Source organism: Oryctolagus cuniculus, chromosome 4 (assembly GCF_964237555.1).
Source record: "Oryctolagus cuniculus chromosome 4, mOryCun1.1, whole genome shotgun sequence".
Lineage (NCBI taxonomy): Eukaryota > Metazoa > Chordata > Mammalia > Lagomorpha > Leporidae > Oryctolagus > Oryctolagus cuniculus.
Window position 1 is genome coordinate 25,064,225 of NC_091435.1, and position 20,072 is coordinate 25,084,296.

At 36.0% G+C, this 20,072-nt stretch overlaps 1 protein-coding gene across 6 annotated transcripts in view; it reads right to left on the reverse strand.

Annotated features, from left to right (window-relative positions):
• The window catches only part of NCAM2 (neural cell adhesion molecule 2), a 604,741-nt gene that overhangs the window by 141,044 nt on the left and 443,625 nt on the right, over positions 1-20,072 (reverse strand). For all 6 annotated transcript variants that reach the window (XR_011388335.1, XM_051819201.2, XM_070073156.1 and 3 more), the window contains 2 exons: positions 11,378-11,565; positions 7,067-7,163 (listed from right to left, as the gene is read on the reverse strand). Coding sequence is in view for 5 of the 6 variants with exons in the window: in XM_051819201.2 (XP_051675161.1) it covers positions 7,067-7,163; positions 11,378-11,565 (285 nt within the window). In the remaining variant the exon portion in view is untranslated. The remainder of the gene's footprint in view (positions 1-7,066; positions 7,164-11,377; positions 11,566-20,072) is intronic.

Here is a 20,072-nt window from a genome sequence, read left to right on the forward strand (position 1 = left end):
ATAATGTGTAAGTGCTTGTGCTCTTGCATCCATGTGGGAGACCTGGAAGAAGCTCCTGGCTCCTGTCTTCAGACTGGCTCAGCTGTAGCCATTGTGGCCATTTGGGGAGTGAACCAGCAGCTAGAAGATCTCTCTCTTTCTCTTTGTCTGTCATTCTGTTTTTGTATCTCTATCTCTTTTTCCCTATCTCTCTTTGTGTGTATGTGAGTATGTGTTTGTAATTCTGCCTTTGAAATAAACAAAATAAAATAAGTCTTCCAAAAAAATATACTCACTACAGCCACTAAAACTGCAACATGCTGAGTGTTACTGTCACCTATTTGTTTCTCAAGGAGAGAATCCATCTGCTTCTGCTCTGGGTAACACTTTATTATTTTTTCCTCATTAAAGTGTTTTAATGGGTCTCAAAATTCTGACAGATGTTTGCTCAGGTTTTTCCATTAAAAGGTTCTGATTATAAAACCAATAACTGAAAACCACCACACACACACACACACACACACACACAATGGTTCACAAAATATTCTTCCCTTCTGAAGGTTTTATGATGTATTGTTATCATTAGCCAGTCTTTTACTATTAAACATAAATGACCAATTGAGGCAAATAGTTCTAAGACTGTTCTCCACCATTGATTAAGACTGAGTTGACAGGTATTAAGGGACAGTATTCATTATGCTTCCAGAGAATTCTGGGCAGCCTTGGTAACCTTTGCAACAAATTTTACCTATATATTTCTTCATATTATAATTGCTATTGGTCTGAATGTCCTGATTCTTACGTTGAAGTTTTTTTTTTCTTTGAAGATTTATTCTATTTATTTATTTTATTTAAGGCATATAAAATTCATGTGTTTTATATATGCAGATTAAGGAACATAGTGATACTTTCCATTCTGACCTCCTTCCCATCGACTCTCCCATCTTTCTTCCTCCTCCTTCTCCTATTCCTATTCTTAATTTTTACAAAGATCTATTTTCAGTTTATTTATACTCATAAGATTGACTTTACACTAAGTGAAGGTTCAACAAATAGTATGAAGAAAAGAACACTGTTCCTCAACAGTTGAGACAAGGACTGTAAACCATCATAACAAGGCAGAGTTACAGAGAGAGAGAGGGAAAGAGAGAGAGAAAGAGACAGACAGAAGAGACAGACAGATCTTCAATCTGCTGGTTCACTCACCAACTGATCACAATGGCCAAGGCTGGACCGAACCGAAGCCAGGACCCTGGAGCTTCTGGGTCTCCCACATGGGTGCAGGCTCCCAAGGACTTGGACCATCCTCTACTGCTTCCCAAGGCACATTAGCAGGGAGCTGGGCTGGAGGTGGAAGAGCCAGGACTCGAACTGCCACCCATATGGGATGTTGGCATCACAGGTGGCAGCTTAACCGCCATTTCACAACACTGGTCACTTTAGTAAGCGGTGAGAATTCTGAGGAAGTGATTAGGTCATAAGGGTTCTACTCTCATGAATGGATGCTGAAGTGAGTGTGTTCATCACTTGCACTACATAAGGAAGGCCAGAGGGTGCCATCAATGAGCAACAGGCCCACACTAGCCAACAAGTCTTGCTGGTCCCTTGCCCTTGGATTTCCCAGTCTCCATAATTGTGAGCCAACAATTCTAAGAAAGGAGTCTAAATGAAGTGTCAAATGTATTTTGCAATAGTGGTCAGAATGCAGTAAGACAGATTATGAGATTAAGCCTATATTTTAGTGACTGTGAACACATCTGAACTGTAAATTCCTCCACATTTCACTACTCTCTGGTTTTCTTGAACTGTCCAATCCAAATCGTTAGACTATTGATCTTTCTACAGCATTTGATCACTTATGTTTAAATTTTCTCCCACCAGTTGTTAGTTGAATGCTCTGAATAAACTTTTCTCATTTATTATTCATATACTTTTTTATTTTATTTTTTTTTTTACAGGCAGAGTGCACAGTGAGAGAGAGAAAGAGAGAGAGAGAAAGGTCTTCCTTTTGCCATTGCACCGTGCCTATCCAAAGGCAGGAGCCAGGAGCCAGGTGCTTCTCCTGATCTCCCATGGGGTGCAGGGCCCAAGCACCTGGGCCATCCTCCACTGCACTCCCTGGCCACAGCAGAGAGCTGGCCCGGAAGAGGGGCAACCGGGACAGAATCCGGTGCCCCGACCAGGACTAGAACCCAGTGTGCTGGCGCCACTAGGCGGAGGATTAGCCTATTGAGCCACGGCGCCGGCCATTCATATACTTTTACGTGTTGGTTAAACTGAGGAAGTACATGGATCTATCCTTGAATATGCCATTTTTGCCTCTAGTATTCTCCATGGATGTATAGGAAATTATTTCCTACAGATATTTTAATATCTTGACTTCTCACATTTCTCCTGGACCCTGAGATCCTATTATTAACTGAGAATTTCAATTATTATTCATGACATAATGTAACACAGTTAACCCTTCATGCATTCAACAAAAACATACTATAACCTTTATACCTTCAATAAATTAATCGAAAACTACTTAGACTTAGGCAACTTGTATGTGTATTTCTTCCCCTTCTGGAGCAACCAAAATTAGTTTATAATATTTAGTTTATAATATTTGAGTTTACATTTATGGATTTGGAAAGTGGTAATTATTATTATTATTATGTTATGCTGAAATAAGTCTTTAAAATGAAACCAATAAAGCTGTTTCAACCTAACTAGATCATGTTGTTTTATGGCCAAAGAAACTCCAAGCTTCCCTTTCTGCATGTCTGAGAGAATTAAAACATACGAAGGTTTTAGAGATCTATGAGTTGAACTCTCATTACTTCACTGTTCACACCACCATGCACTGCTCCCCTCAGCTGACGTATTTCTCCTGTCATCCAATAAATGTCTCAAAGTCCCCTCAATTCAGATTATGGTGTTACATTGACTCAATTTTTCTTTTTCACTGGACTTGATTCTACGAACACTTTCAGATCCAATTCAAAAGCTATTATCTGTTTGAATCTTTCTCAAAATGGCTAATCAGAATTCAATTTTAAATCTTGATGCTATTGGTTCACACTTTTGTTTTAGCCCTTACCTTTGAATTCTAACTTTCACGTAAAGACCAGATACCAACTATTATAACCCTTTAGACTCAGAAGTCTATAACAATGTCTGACACCTAATAGGCATTCACTATGAGTTTGCTGAATAAGTATGAAGTTATTAAGAATTGATGAAAACACTGATTCCCTATACAATATTATCACATTATTCTAATTTCATTTTCATAATAATATGAGAATGAGAAAATGAGGGAATGTTATATAAGTAGTTTCTGAATATGACTAAGGTCACCTTGGTATTTCCCAAAATTGAACAAGATGTTGTCTTTTCCAGGCTAGATCACAAAAATAATTATGTAAGAAAGTTGAAGAAAGTGTGTTTCAAACTGAAGCAATTTTAATCTGCTTTCCAGAGTCTGGATACACTCTAGTCTGGCTAGAAGGACCAGTAAATGGACTGTAATTCCATATCTACAGAATTCTGTCAATTGATACAATTTAACCTGAACAAGGTCTCTGTTCTCAAAAGTGACTTTTATAGGCTTATCTTTGACTGAGGTGAAAATATAGATGACCACCTCATGAGGTTTGTGAATTAAATCAATCTTGGTAAGAATGATAAAATATTGGATTTGACAGGGTCTCAAGAGGTTAAAAAGATGAGCCCAAACTGAGAAGATGAGATTTAATGGGGGTAAGTATAGAGTCTCGAACTGAGGTTAAAAGAATCAATTGTGAAGCACAGTATGGGAGACCTCACTTAAGTGCAATTTGTGTAAGAAAGATGTAGGAAAGCCACAAGGAAGGAAGAAGTGGCAAAATCACATGGAAATCAAAATTACTTACTAGAAATACAGTGTCACTAATAAGCACGGTCATTACCCCATTTTATTGTGCATTGGCCTGTACTGGGAAGGGACTTTAAAAGGTATGTATGAAAATGGAATGCAAAGATAAGCTTATTCTGATGCAAACTATTAGAAATACATACATAGTTTTTCCATCAGGCACATTTCTGAAGATGTCTCATACTCTCAGATTTTATTTTTTTCTCACCAAAATAATCTTATTTTAAAATTCTACCTTCTACAAAATTTTTGAACTTCTCTATTTGTATTATAACAACAAATACATTGACATACTGATTTCTATCTTAAAGAAAAGTGACCTCTAGGAACTAAAATTTGGTCATAAAAATAATAATAGATATTACATAACATCTATTGTATACTTGACTTTCAGAGGATGCTGGTATTGCATTAACTCATTTAGTGCTCACAACAGTCTAATGAGATAGTTCATAGCATGTTTGCTTGAAGTTTTGCCCAGAAACCTCCCCAAGAAAAAGATATTCATTCCCCCATATTCCATTTGTTTTACCTGTTAACAGCTTAGCATTAAGTCCTCCCATAAAAAATCTCCCGAAAAAGATGACTTATCAGAAAAGTTTGCCATTTAATGAAGGTGAGATTATTGTTTTATGGTTTAATATAAAACAATGTTGAAATAAATTAAGAAATGCAAGGGGCTGGTTCTTTAATGCCTTGTTAAGCTACCACTTGGGATGCCCAAATCCCATATGAGAATGCTTGGCATGAGTTCCTTACAGCTTCCTGTAAGTGCACACTCTTGGAGACAGCAGAAGAAGGATCTGACTGCTGGGTATCCGGCATGCCTGTGGGGAACCCAGACTGAGTTCCAGGCTCCTGGCATTTGGAAAATGAACCAGAAAGTTGAAGTTCTTTGTATTTTTCCTCTTTATCTCTGTGATTTTCACATAAATTAAACAAATGAAAAAGAATCCACAAAAATATAAATTAAATAATTTGATAATAAAGTTTAATAATAAAGTTTAAAAACTAGAATTAAGGTCATTTGAAAATTAAAATTATATATAAATACATGCAGTGCCTTTTATAATCTGTTGGAAGACAAAACAATAAGGAAGGAAGAACACTAATGAGTTATAATTTTAGCAAATGATTGATATGACTTATTTATTGTTTTGAAAAGCAGACTGATAGAGAGGAGACACATAACTACACTCATATACCCTCCCCTCCCCCCCCCCCCACACACACAGAGGAAGAGAGAGAGAGAGAGAATCAAGATTTTCCATCGACTGGATCACTCAACAAATGGCCACAATAGCCAGATATGGGCAAGGTTATAATTCATTTTCTCTGAGGAGGTTTTTATCTTTTAATTATTAACATAATTCTTATGGTACTTGAAGTATTATTTGATATCTAAATATATATGTTACCTACTGTTGTCACATAAATCTCAATTACAAAGTTAGGAACAATAAAATCAGGGCTTAATCAGTCTTGATCTGTAAATACCTTTTACGTCCTGATTACATGTCAGATACAACTGTTCCAAGTTAATCAGCACTGGTTCATTCTTTCATATAACAATTTACATAATGATTCATTAAAGTGTACAAGATGATGTTGACATGGCGGCTAGTGAGTACAGCTGCCACTTGTGACTATCTGCATCATATACAGGTGGGCACCAGTTCACACCCCAGCTGCTTCATGTTTGATCCAGCTCTCTGCTAATGGCCTGGGAAAAGCAGCAGAAGATAGTTCATGTATTATGGATTACCACCCAATTGGGATACCCGGATGAAGTTACAGGCTCCTGGGGGTGGACTAGGCCATTGTGGCCATCTGGGAGTGAAATAGTGGATGGAAAATATCTGTCTCTGTATCCCCCTCTCTTTCTGTAACTCTTTTTTTTTTCTTTCTTTTTTTTTTATACTTTTATTTAATGCATATAAATTTCCAAAGTACGACTTACGGATTACAATGGCTTCCTCCCCATACCGTCCCTCCCACCCACAACCCTCCCCTTTCCCACTCCCTCTCCCCTTCCATTCACATCAAGATTCATTTTTGATTATCTTAATATACAGAAGATCAGCTTAGTATACATCAAGTATGGATTTCAACAGTTTGCTCCCACACAGAAACATAAAGTGAAAAATAATAGATGATTTTTTTTTAAATGATGATGAAATCAGAGCAGACCTATTGTCATGTTTAATCCCAGTAAGAGTCAAGTTGGGAATTAATAATTTCTTTTTTTTTTTTTTTTTTTTTTACAGAGGATCAGTTTAGTATGCATTAAGTAAGGATTTCAACAGTTTGCACCCCCATAGAAACACAAAGTGAAATATATTGTTTGAGTACTCGTTATAGCATTAAATCTCAATGTACAGCACATTAAGGATAGAGATCCTACATGAGGAGTAAGTGCACAGTGACTCCTGTTGTTGACTTTACCAATTGACACTCCTGTCTATGGCATCAGTAATCTCCCTATGCTCCAGTCATGAGTTTCCAAGGCTATGGAAGCCCTCTGAGTTCTCCGACTCTTATCTTGTTTAGACAAGGTCATAGTCAAAGTGGAGGTTCTCTCCTCCCTTCAGAGAAAGGTACCTCCTTCTTTGATGACCTGTTCTTTCCACTGGGATCTCACTCGCAGAGATCTTTTGCCAGAGTGTCTTGGCTTTCCATGCCTGAAATACTCTCATGAGCTTTTCAGCCAGCTCCGAATGCCTTTAGGGCTGATTCTGAGGCCAGAGTGCTATTTAGGACATCTGCCATTCTATGAGTCTGCTGAGTATCTCACTTCCCATGTTGGATCACTCTCCCCTTTATTTACTCCATCAGTTAGTGTTAGCAGGTACTAGACTTGTCTATGTGCTCCCTTTGACTCCCAGTCCCTCCACCATGACCAACTGTGATCTGAAACTGATCACCTGGAACAGTGAGATGGCATTGGTACATGCCACCTCGATGGGATTGAATTGGAATCCCCTGGTATGCTTCCAACTCCACCACTTGGGGCAAGTCAGCCTGAGCATGTCCCTAATTATACATCTCTTCCCTCTCCCATTCCCACCACCATGTTCAACAGGGATCACATTTCAGTTAATTTTCTTTCTGTAACTCTTAATTTAAAATAAATAAAATGTGAAAAAAAATGTTGTATGATCTCAAAAATTATTGTGCTGTACTTACCAGCTAAAGCAAGAATATATTCTTGAAATCTTGTTCCTATACGGTTAGTGGCTGTGCAATTATATCGTCCAAAGTCATTGTCAGATGTAGGAGCAATCTGAAATGATCATTATAACAAAGGATTCTAAGCAACATCATAGAAACTTTAAAATAGATATTAGTATGCCTACCATTTGTCTTCATGCTCATTTAACATATATCTCCTGCCATAACTTTTTTTTCCTGTGTCAATTAAACTGTATTAAATAGTGAAAAAAATTCAAATGTGCTTTCACATCCAGGAAATACTAAATATTTAAAGAAGATAGATTTGTTTATCCTGATTGTTCATTCATTATACAAAAATGTGATACCCAATAAATGTTTAATTTTGTATCTGTTAAAAATAAAAATTAACTACCTAAAAGGATAGGTTGAATCAAAGTTTATCTATTACATTCATTAAGCAGAAAACTGTCACCATTTTATAGTATCCACTGCATAGCAAAATCATCAGTTTCTCCTGTATGTAAAACTCAGAAAACAGTATGCAGTTTGAAAAACAAATAGTTAAAATAAATGCAAATGTGGACTTGAAAATAGGAAGTTTTATACCACACTTATTACTAACTAGATTTCCTGTTTTAGTCTCAGACCAGGATGAATTAAAGTGAAGCAGACACAAAACATGAGATTTGTCCCCTTTTTGTAAGTTTATGTATGTAAAATTATAAGAAACAATGAATCATTCAAAAAAAATTTTGCAGGAAGATATTTTTCAAGAATATATTGTCCCTGTGCAAGCACTGCCACAGACAGGCACAATTTCTTGATATCTAATAACAGTATATTTCCATTCAATTCCTATCATTCTCATTTTGTTTAGGTGGAAAATAGCTGGCCTCGGTCCTTACATATTTGAAATCTATAATTAAGTTAACCTTTGAGGACTCTTTCTGTGAATCTTGGGACCAACCTGACAATTCTAAAACATAGAGGTTCCTAAACTATCAGTTTAGGAAAAGAGATTTGATATTAGTAATAGATATAATTTTCAATTCCAGTAACTATTATTAAGAAAGAATACCCTTACAAGAAGAGTTGCTGCTAATTTCAACTGTATCTTAAAAGAGAAAAATGATTTTGCAGCAATGAGAGGCTATTAACTAAGAGTGCAATTTTGAGGTCCATTGAAGATGATAATTCTAAAAGAGTACAAAAAAAAAAAAAAAAAGTAGTGTCATTCATTCTCTAGGCAGCTGTCCATCTAGGAATAGTTCATGAGTTTAAGGCTTAGAAGTTTTAACAGCTTTTGCAAAAGTACTCCATAGTGATTCAAATATTCATTTTTCTGACTTTCAGCTTTTGATCAGGCAGTCTAAGTTAATACTAATACAATTCTGCTAATGAGAACGAAATTTAACAACACCCTTTTTTATTCTACAGTCATCTCAGAAAATGCTCTGTATGTTCCACAAGGATGAATGTGTATATTGAATCAATACAATGCAGAGACAGAATATCCACAATGGAGAATTGTGACTGTTGCACATACTTTAAGGTTAGCATTTTAAATATAACCACTTTTTTATACATTTTAAGAACTAGTACTTAGATGAGGATTACAATAATATTTAAGTCCCAAAGCTACTATGTGTTCTACCAATAAAAAGTTACTAATGTTTATTTTTTCTTTTTTTATCATTTTGTATTATTTTCAAGCTGTGTCACTTGCTCATATGAATTTTTTAAATGAAAAATTATTATTTTTTAATAAAAATTTTAAATAAAATTTAATCTGTGAAAAAATATACACAGAAACAAAAAATAAAGTGTGGGGAACCGCAGGCTGGCCACCTGTGGGAACTTCCTCACTTTGCTGTTTGCATGGCCTGTTGTAACAACTTGTGCAAAACAAGTTAAGGAAGTGCTGGCTGCTGAGAAAAACAAGTCAAGGAAGTGCTAACCACAGGATGTCCTGAAGACACAAACAACCCCGATGGAGCAAGATGAACTTTCGACCTGAGGCACTATGTGCCCTTCGACTTGACTGGACTGTGCCTGCATGGACTGCATGTGAACAGACTTGCCATTGGCTGGGAGCGTCCTGCTAGGGGAACCTAGGGTATATAATGGGGATAGGATTGTGTAGGAGGAGGAGGGCTTAGCTTCTTTTCTTTTGCCTTGCATCTGGATGAATAAAGTTCCATGAGAACCGAGTAAGCAGCGATCGTGTCTTTACTACGCTGGACTCTCGCGGGCGAGCATCCAGCAATAAAGCAATGTGTTAACTAGCAGATCAATTAGCTATATGTAAAGTTATAAAAAATGGCTTATTTTCCACCTGGGGTTGGAGTGAATGCTTTTTAAGGAGAAATTTAAGTGGCATGAGATCTTCATATAATCCAAATATTTTCAGGTTGTACATACAAAATGATTCTTGACATGAACCATAAAGATTAGGAGTTATCTTAGGAACTCAAAAGTGATATGATGAAGTAAATCAAAAATTACACATCAGTCTATCATTTAAGTATGATCTTAAATCTACCTGCTTTAGACTGAATTTCATTCACTCCAAAGTTCAAATATTGAAACTTTAACACCAAGTGTGAGTATATTTGGAGATAGTATCTTTAGGAATGTAATTAAGCTTACATACAAAAGGATAGGTCCTAGTACAGCAGGGCTTTTGTCTTTTTAAGAAGAGCAACAGATAGAGTGTGGAGTAAGGGGTGTGGGAGGACTTAGCAGGGTGAAAGTCATGTACAAGTTAAGGAAGGAGTCCTCTCTGGAAACCAATCCTGCTGACACTTTGATCTTGGACATTCAGCCTTCAGAACTGAGAAAATAAATTTGGTTATGTATACAAGCCAGACTGTGATACACTATTATGGCAACCAAAGAGATTAATATACTACCCAAAGCTGAACTAAATCTAATCTATTTTAACCACGGTTAAAAAATAAACTAAAAGTTAGCTTAAATCTGCTTAAAAGTCTTTGTGAATTTGATAGCCCTGCCAATTCACCAACAGCCAGTTCTTCCAGCACAATTGCAAATACTAATGTACACTGAAATAGGTTTAAATATGTAACTATAGAAATATTTGGGGATGTGATGGATAAATCTTAATCATTTTCATCAAGCAATTAACTAAGTCAAATTGTAATGTAGAAGAGATAATATGACATGAACAAGAACACCTTCAATTTATGCAGTAGGGATATCTCATGTTATTCTAAAGCATTCATTTCTTTCAATTCTTGTAAACTGAATTAATGGAGAAAATGTCTCAACTTTTCATTTAAAAACGACTGTGTAGATTCCCATTTGTTTTGAAAACATTATAAATTGAAAGGCTGATGATTACTGTCATATGCTTATAAAATTTTACAAATTGGTACATATAAATATACATAATCTGCAATTAACAAAAGCCATTCTATTTTTTTTTTTTTTTTTTGACAGGCAGAGTTGGACAGTGAGAGAGAGAGACAGAGAGAAAGGTCTTCCTTTTAACGTTGGTTCACCCCACAAATGGCCGCTATGGCCGGTACGACGATCTGAGACCAGGAGCTCCTGGTCTCCCATGCAGGTGCAGGGCCCCAGCTCTTGGGCCATCCTCCACTGCCTTCCCGGGCCACAGCAGAGAGCTGGAAGAGGAGCAACCAGGACAGAATCCAGCGTCCCAACTGGGACTAGAACCTGGGCTGCCGGCACTGCAGGCGGAGGATTAGCCAAGTGAGCCACGGCACCGGCCAAAAGCCATTCTTTTTAAATAGTATTTAAAAGCCAGCTACTTGGCACTATAAAAATAATTATTTATACTCATTTTAAATTTTAAATATAGAATTCAGAGAGGCTCTGAACATGTAAATTTGATCTAGTTAGAACGTTTCCTCAGAATTTAAAAATGTAGCCATTATATAATATTTATATATGGCAATCTAAGGAAAACACATTTATGGACATAGGATCAATTGAAGTAACAACACTGAAGTTGAAATTGTTCCCCTCAAACGTTAAATTATTAGGTTTTCTCTAATATAATTATATTCCTTTCAAAAGTAAATTCATAAAATACTGTATTTTATATACCATATTTCTGAATTAGTGAATACTGAGACATTCATCATTAATGGGCCATGGTCCAAATGCATAAACTTTACCTTCATGTAAAAAAGTATGAAGTATATATATGTATATATATATATATATATATATATAATAGGATGCACAGATAGATTATATAGATAATAATAACAGAAATAGATTTTAGAATATACTCCAAAAGAGTAGATAACTACTGTTCTTTACGTGAAGACTTACCTCTAATATCATCTTTCTTCCTGAACTGTATGTCTTTAAATTAGTGGTGTTTTTAGCTGGTAAGACTAATTTGTCTCTTCTCCAATGTATTGATGCTGGTGGATTTGATTTCACATCACAACTTATATTGATAGGATTTCCTTCCCAAGAGTAATAAATTGTTTGGTTTGATATAAACTTGGGAGCATCTGTAAAGTAATATAATAAAATATTTAGAGACTTTTCTTTTACATAATAACTGTTTTTTCAGTATGAACATTAGCAATTTGTAATTGAAGACAACAAGTAGCCATAACAATTCTCATTTCAGTTATTTAATAAGTTGGCATTGGAATGCATGAAAATGTATTTTAATTTTATATTTTATAACATAGTTTTGTTATTATTAAAAACTAAAATATGGTCAAGTACTAAAATATAAAAGAACTCAGATAATTTATTTTTAATTATCTGACAAAAGTACCCATCAATTAATTAAATGACTGTACATCAGTAGAAAATATTTTAGGGACCAGCATACAATGGGGGAGTTTAGGATAAATATCCAACAAAATAAATAGTTTTCTGTCAATTTTTAATCATTTTCTAGTCATTTTTCTCATAAAATATTTTAAATATTAAAATATAAAATATAACTTGAAATACTGACCTCATAAATAAATATTAATTATTTTTCTGATGTTTTCATGTTTACAAATTTAAACCAAATAAGTTCTAATTAGTTAGTAATAATTAATTTAAAAATTAAACAGTTGTTATGACTACCTGTCCCTTTTCAGGTATGCATGTAATAACTCTATAATATAGTTAAGAGCAAGCCAAGCACACAACATATTATATCATTTTATTGGAAAAATTAATTATGAAGACCTGTTACCATTATACAACTTTTCAATGTTTCATTTAATATTCAAATATGCAAATATTGATTTGTATCCAACTTTGTTGTAACAACTTATATATCAGATATGCAATATGAGAATTACAATCTTTAGTGCAAATGCAGAAAAAATTATTAAAAATATGCAACCTATGTATGATTCACTCTGTTTTTAGCATGAATGTAAGATACAAGTATAAAGTGTTCATTGAATGTTTTCTACACAACAGCATCATTTTAAAAATGATTTATTGTATTTATTTGAAAGACAGATTTACAGACAGAGATGGAGAGAGAAAGAGATTAAGAGAGAGAGTGAGAGGAAGAGGGAGAGAGAGAGAGGGAGAGATCTTCCATCCTCTAGTTCACTCCTCAAATGGCTGCAACAGCTGGCCAGGCCAACACCAGGAACTTCATCCAGGTCTCTCACATGAGTGCTATCCTTTGCTGTTTCCATAGGCAAATTAGCAGGGAGCTGTATCATAAGTGGTGCAGTTGAGGCTCAAACTGGCACTCTTATGGGATACCAGTGTTGCAGGCTGCAGCTTAACTTGCTACACTTAAATATAGCCCCTTAAAATGTAACTTTGTATATTTTATTCTACTTAATATTTTTAAAGATTTTTATTCATTTTGAAAGGTATTGAGACAGAGAGAGAGGGAGAAACAAAAAGAAAGAGAGAGATCTTCCATTCACTTGTTCACTCCTCAAATGGGCACAAGAGCCATGAAGCCCATCTTGGTCTCTCACATGGGTAGCAGGGATCCAAGAACTTTGGTCATCTTCTGCTGCCTTCCCAGGAACATCAGTAGGAAGTGAATGAGTACTCAGAGTACACAAACCAGCACTTCAGTATATGATGTCAGCATCAAAAGTGTTGGCTTAACCTTGTGAGAAAGCTGCAGTCTCTCTCTCTCTCTTTTTTTTTTTTTTTTTTTTTTTTGACAGGCAGAGTGGACAGTGAGAGAGAGAGACAGAGAGAAAAGTCTTCCTTTGCCGTTGGTTCACCCTCCAATGGCTGCCGCAGCCGGCGCACCGCGCTGATCCAATGGCAGGAGCCAGGTGCTTCTCCTGGTCTCCCATGAGGTGCAGGGCCCAAGCACTTGGGCCATCCTCCACTGCACTCCCTGGCCACAGCAGAGAGCTGGCCTGGAAGAGGGGCAACCGGGACAGAATCCGGCGCCCTGACCGGGACTAGAACCCAGTGTGCCGGCGCCGCAAGGCGAAGGATTAGCCTAGTGAGCCATGGCGCCGGCCTGCAGTCTCTTTTCTAGGAATTAGATATTGGGAGTAAGAGATTCAAAATTCATTTTACTACTAAGAGGTAGTGCTGGGATATAAATTTAGGTTATTTCAATTCTCTATTATGTCTCAATCAAATCCATAAACACAAATAAAACCAGTGCTACTGGCTTTCTGGTGATGTTGGCACTATCATACATTATTGAGAAATATATAATTGGAATGACACTTCAAGAAGAAAAAGTATTTAAAAGCTTTATAATCTTGTTTGTACAATACATTCTTCTTGGTTGTATACCTAGAGAAAAATTTAGATATGTTATCAAAGGTTTATATGAAAGATTTTAATGCATTATTATTTTAATAACAAAGCTATAAACAACGTAATGTCCTACAGAAAAATATTGGCTCAACAAATGTTGGTGCATCTTTGCACTGAGCTATGCTAAATTTTGTGCAAAAATATTTGGCTGTAAGTTTCAATTCTTTTTGCAGATGCTTCCTCTTCCATTCATTTGACTGCCTATAAAATATTGTGAATAATCAATATTTTGTTCATTGGTTACATTTTGTTTAATATTTTAAATATTTTTAAAATGTATATGTATTTATTTTATTTATTTGAAAAGGAAAAATAGAGACCTTTCCTCTCTGGTTCATTCTCCAAATGTCCACAGAAGCCTAGGCAGAAACAGGCCTAAGCCAGGGGCTGGCAATTCAATCCAGGCATCACATATATGCTTAGGCACCAGAGTACTTGAGTACTGCTGCCTCCCCGGGTTTGCATTAGCAGGAAAGTGGAATTCACAGAAGAGTAAGTGTGTGAACCCAGGCTCTCTAAGGTGAAATGTGTGCCCCCCAATAGTGAAATAACCAATATGCCAACTGTATTCCCTTAACAGAAAATTAAAATCCTTCTAATAATAATGATGCCTTTCATTTTTACTTTTGATTCACAACAATAACAATTTTCATATCTATTGACACTCAGTCATTAATCAAACCCTGCATATAACTTTTTAAGCACAAATTTTTTCCAACCTGACAATTTGTTAGGGTATTTTGAATATGTGGAGAAAAAAATTAGATGTCTGAGCCTTCTCTTGAAGAGACGGCGTTTGGTGTTGTGGTTATGCTGCCACGTGGGATGCTTACATCCCATATCACAGTGCCTGGGTTCAAGTCCAGTCCCCACTATTCGGTACAACTTCCTGTTAATGTGCACTCTGGGAAATAGAGGTGATTTCTCAAGTTCTTGGATCCTGTACCCTACATGGGATACCCGGATTCAGTTTGTGACTCTTGGCTTTGGCCTGGCTCAGACCCAACTAACTGTTTATATTTAAATAGTGAACCAGCAGAGATTTCTGTCTGTCTCCTTGCCTTTCACTGTCTCTCTGCCTTTCAAATAAATAAAAAGTGAAACTAAAAGATTATGAATTTTGAAATCTTGGGAGTACATTAACTGAATTCATTGTCCACAGTTATCATTATCTATTTATCATGTTAATCACTGTTTAAATGTGGGGAATTCATGTCAACAGGAAATTCATCATAGTGTATCAGTTATATTATTGTGACAGTTATATAACTGTGGCTCAGTGAAAGCTTCCTATAAAGGACAAGAACTTTAATCTCTAACATTTTTTATTGTCAGACACAGTGTTAAGTTCCTTTCATAGGCTGTCACAATAAGCTTTACAGTAAGGTTCCGGAGACAACTTAATAGCAAGAAAACAAATAACTTGATTAAAACATGGGTAGAGAACTGAATAGTCATTTCTTGAAGGAAGATAAGTGTATAAAATTGTCAGTATAACTAATTATTATATAAAGAAAATTAAAATTACAATAGACAACACCTCATACTTGTTTGGATGGCTATTATAATGAAGATAAAAGATGAATGTTGGTGAAGATTCAGAGAGAAAAGAACCTTGGATCACTGTTGTGGAAGTGTGTATTAGTACACAGAAATCTGTTAAGGAGGTCCCCCCACACTAAAAACAAACTACCCTGTGTGACCCAGCATCCCCTTTTGCGTATGCTGAACATATATCTGTGCTCTTATTTTCAATGTGGAATTATTCATAAAACTCAAGATACAGAACAAAATGTATGAATCAAAGTAAACGTGGTGTATATATATTTATATATATGGTATATATATGTGGTATACACACACACACATACACACACAATGAAACACAACCAACCTTTACAGAAAGAAGAAAACTCTCATTTGTAGCAACATGATTGAACACGGATGAATCTGGAGGAAAAAATCTCCAAAGCCTGTGAACACCTGACCTTACATGAAAAAAGAGACTTTGCAGCTGTGACTAAGGTGAACATGTTGAAAAGGGGAAGAAAAGCAACACGAGTTTGTCAAGAGCAGTCCTGGAGAATTCAAGCTCAGAATAGAGTCTAATATGTCTGAAGCTGAGTGAACAAGATAAAGAGATGAGTAGAAGGTGAGGACTTGAAGTAGGTGTAGTGGAAAAATGCGGTTAAAAATAGCAGCTCCCTGTCACAGGTGGGTAGGGAGCACTCAAAATGTGTCTAGTGCAACTGAGAAAATGAAAATCTCAGGGCCAGCAGCATGGCTCACTCAGTTAATCCTCCGCCTATGGTGCTGGCATCCCATAGGGGTGCTGGGTTCTAGTCCTGGTTGCTCCTCTTCTAGTCCAGCTCTCTGCTGTGGCCCGGGAAGGCAGTGGAGGATGGCCTGAGTGCTTGGGCCCTGCACCCTCATGGGAGACCAGGAAGAAGCACCTGGCTCCTGGATTCGGATCAGCGCAGTGCCAGCCGTGGCAGCCATTTTGGGGTGAACCAATGAAAGGAAGACCTTACTCTCTGTTTCTCTCTCTCACTGTCTAACTCTATCTGTCAAATAAAAAAAAAAATTAAAGAAACTCTAATTTTTACATTGATGCATTTAAGTTTAAAATATGATACTAGGTTCACTTATTGGAAAAAAGTTAGCATGAGTGTGATCACCTAGGTATGTAAATCTATTTAGACATGCATTATACAGAGTCCACATGAAGAAGAGGTTTTCCTAATATATACCAATTATCTGATTTGAGCTACACTATTAAAGTACCCAACAGATTGTGAAATGTAAGACATAAAGTAAAACTTGTAAGATATCTCATTATCTCATTATTTTTATATTGACTACATGTTAAAATATTATCTCATTTTTTTTATATTGACTACATGTTAAAATTTCACCAATTAAAGTATGTCATTTAAACTTATACTATTACAATTAATTTGACCTATTATTTAGTGTGGCTTTTAGAAAATTTAATATTGCCCAGGTAAATTTGCTTTCTGTTTCTATTGGACAGCATGGACATAGAGAGCTTTATAATCTTAAGGAGGGCTTTGGAAAGGAGGGGAAGCCACAGAAGAATTTAAGAAAGGGAGCAACATGCTCAGGCATATGTTTTAAAAGAATGACCCTGGCTCCATGTAAAGCATAGTTCAATTGGTTATAAAGGTGGAAACAGAAGAGCAAGGAGACTATTGCATTCAATAGTGAAGTTCACAGTATAACAGTAATTTGTCATCACTTCAATATACCTTTATGTAAATACCAATAATAAGAAGAGTAAACTACATATTCAACAAACAGTAATTATAATGGATTATATTAAAATCAAATATAGAATTTATCAGGAAATTATATATTTGTATTTACCTCAAATGATTTCAAGAATTTATTATAAACAACTTCTAATTGTATTTTAGTAAATAGCTATAATTCTAAAGAAAGCATTAATCACAAGGAAACCTTATGTGCTTGCATGTAATATAAAATTACACTTTTCAATTTTATGTTAAAAAGAGTAATGCTATTCAGCTTTGTGACAATATGCATCTTTACAACTTTCCTTATATAGTTTCTTTCTTTCTTTCTTTCTTTCTTTCTTTCTTTCTTTCTTTCTTTCTTTCTTTCTTTCTTTCTTTCTTTTTTTTACAGACAGAGTTAGTGAGAGAGAGAGAGACAGAGAGAAAGGTCTCCCTTCCATTGGTTCACCCCCCAAATGGCCGCTAAGGCCAGTGTGCTGCGCTGATCCGAAGCCAGGTGCCAGGAGCCATGAGCCAGGAGCCAGGTGCTTCCTTCTGGTCTCCCATGAGGGCTCAGGGCCCAAGCACTTGGGCCATCCTCCACTGCCTTTCCAGGCCACAGCAGAGAGCTGGACTGGAAGTCGAGCAACCAGGACAGAATCCGGCGCCCCAACCAGGACTAGAACCCGGGGTGCAGGCACCGCAGGAGGAGGATTAGCCAAGTAAGCCGTGGCGCCGGCCTCCTTATATAGTTGCAAACTTACTTGAATAATCATCACAGATTGAGTAAGAAAATATAAAATTTTACATTTTTTAAGTTGCAATAAGCGAATGGCATTTCATGTATCTTCATTAAGAACCTTCAAATATAAATATTCTCTATAACAATATTTATTATTTAACACTAGTAACAGATATCACTAATGCTTTTCAAATATTCAAAATGATTGAGTGTTTATAAAAATATTGTATCATGCCTCAAGAGTCAGAATCTATTTATATAAAACAGCTTAGGAAATAAAAAATAATATATAATGTGGATAGGCTGGCGCCGCGGCTCACTAGGCTAATCCTCCACCTTGCGGCGTCGGCACACCGGGTTCTAGTCCCGGTCGGGGTGCCGGATTCTGTCCCGGTTGCCCCTCTTCCAGGCCAGCTCTCTGCTGTGGCCAGGGAGTGCAGTGGAGGATGGCCCAAGTGCTTGGGCCCTGCACCCCTGGGAGACCAGGAGAAGCACCTGGCTCCTGGCTTCGGATCAGCGCGGTGCACCGGCCGCAGTGTGCTGGCCGCGGCGGCCATTGGAGGGTGAACCAATGGCAAAGGAAGACCTTTCTCTCTGTCTCTCTCTCTCTCACTGTCTACTCTGCCTATCAAAAAAAAAAATATATATATATATATATATAATGTGGCTAATTTGCCTTAGGATATTTATCCTCATAAAATAACTTTATTTTATATTTATAGCTCGTCCAGAATAAAATGTCCTCTCTCTGCTCTATTGATAGGGACACAAAAGCATGTTCCTTTCATGGGATACAGATGAAGGTTTTATCAGATCAACTTATATCTCTACAGATATAGTTTTATTTCTTTGTGCTTCTCAAAATACTATCTGAGAATTTCCAAATTTTATTTTATTTATTTGTTTAATTATTGATTGATCGGTTTTACCTTTCTGAAAGGAAGAGACAAAGGCGGAGAACTCTCATTCACTCTCCTAAATGCCTGCAATAGCCATGGTTGTGACAGAACAAAGCCAGGAGCCAGGATCTCATTCTGGGTTTCCTATGTGGTGGCTGGGAATCAACCCCGTCAGCCATCGTCTGCTGCCTGTTGGGTTCACATCAACCGCGGGACAGAATGCAGAGCAGAGCAAGAACTCAAACCCAGGTGCTCTGACACCTGATGCCAAAGCAGTGGCTTACCCTCCAAGCTAAATATTTGTCCTTGAAGCAGAATTTGAAATACTACTGATTAGACACAAATTATTTGATGAGACTCCTGTTCATTTAGAATCTTTGATTTTTTTCTTGGGCTAGTTAAAATGATTTCAAAGATTACAAGTACATAATTGATATAAATGGATATTGATAATTCAATATGGACAAAATTATCAGAGAAAAATTTTATAAATATTGTCTACTTTGATTTCTCTTTCCTGTAATTTATCAGTGCTCAGAAAATGAATAATTTTTATCCCAATTATTCTTGAGTCATTAATGCTAACATCGTGTTATATAATTATTTTTACCATGACAAAATTTATTTTTATGGCTATTTTAATGATTGTGAAAGACCTTTATTGAATATATTAAAAAGTTGTATAATACCTTAATAAACTGACTCTAATTTTATTTAAGTATTTGCACAATTATTTTAAATGCAGATTGCAAAGAAATTTGCATTATTTTCACTAATAGAAGAGCCTTAACAATCCACATGAGTAATCATTCACCCTGATATGACTCATGAATTCTTATAAAATACATTCAAATTTTGTTTTTAAGCAAGTATGTAAAAATATTTCTAATAACAACATAATCTTTAAAAATTATATATACTGTCATGAAAAATGCACTTATGTAAGTCACAATAGAGAACACAATAGAACACAATAGAGAACAAAATAGCCATGAGCAGCACAATATTCTCATTACTATTTTATATATGATTTGAGGAAGGAAAGATATTTGGAGAATATAAAGAAATATTCAAAAAACCTAAGAGTATAAAATGAATAATTTGCTTCAATTATAATCAAACTCTATGGCCAGGAATGTTTATTTCATTGTTAATGATCATAGGAGACTGAAATCCTGTGTATACAATGGAGTGACTTCTAGATATCTCTTAATGTAAATGACTCTTAAGACCCAACTCTAGGGTCATAAAATGTGCCGAGATTTGCACAGAACTTGGTTATTCAAATTGAGTACAAAAATGCACATCCAGCTTTACAGTTAATTGGCAATAAGCACACATCTAATTTAGTA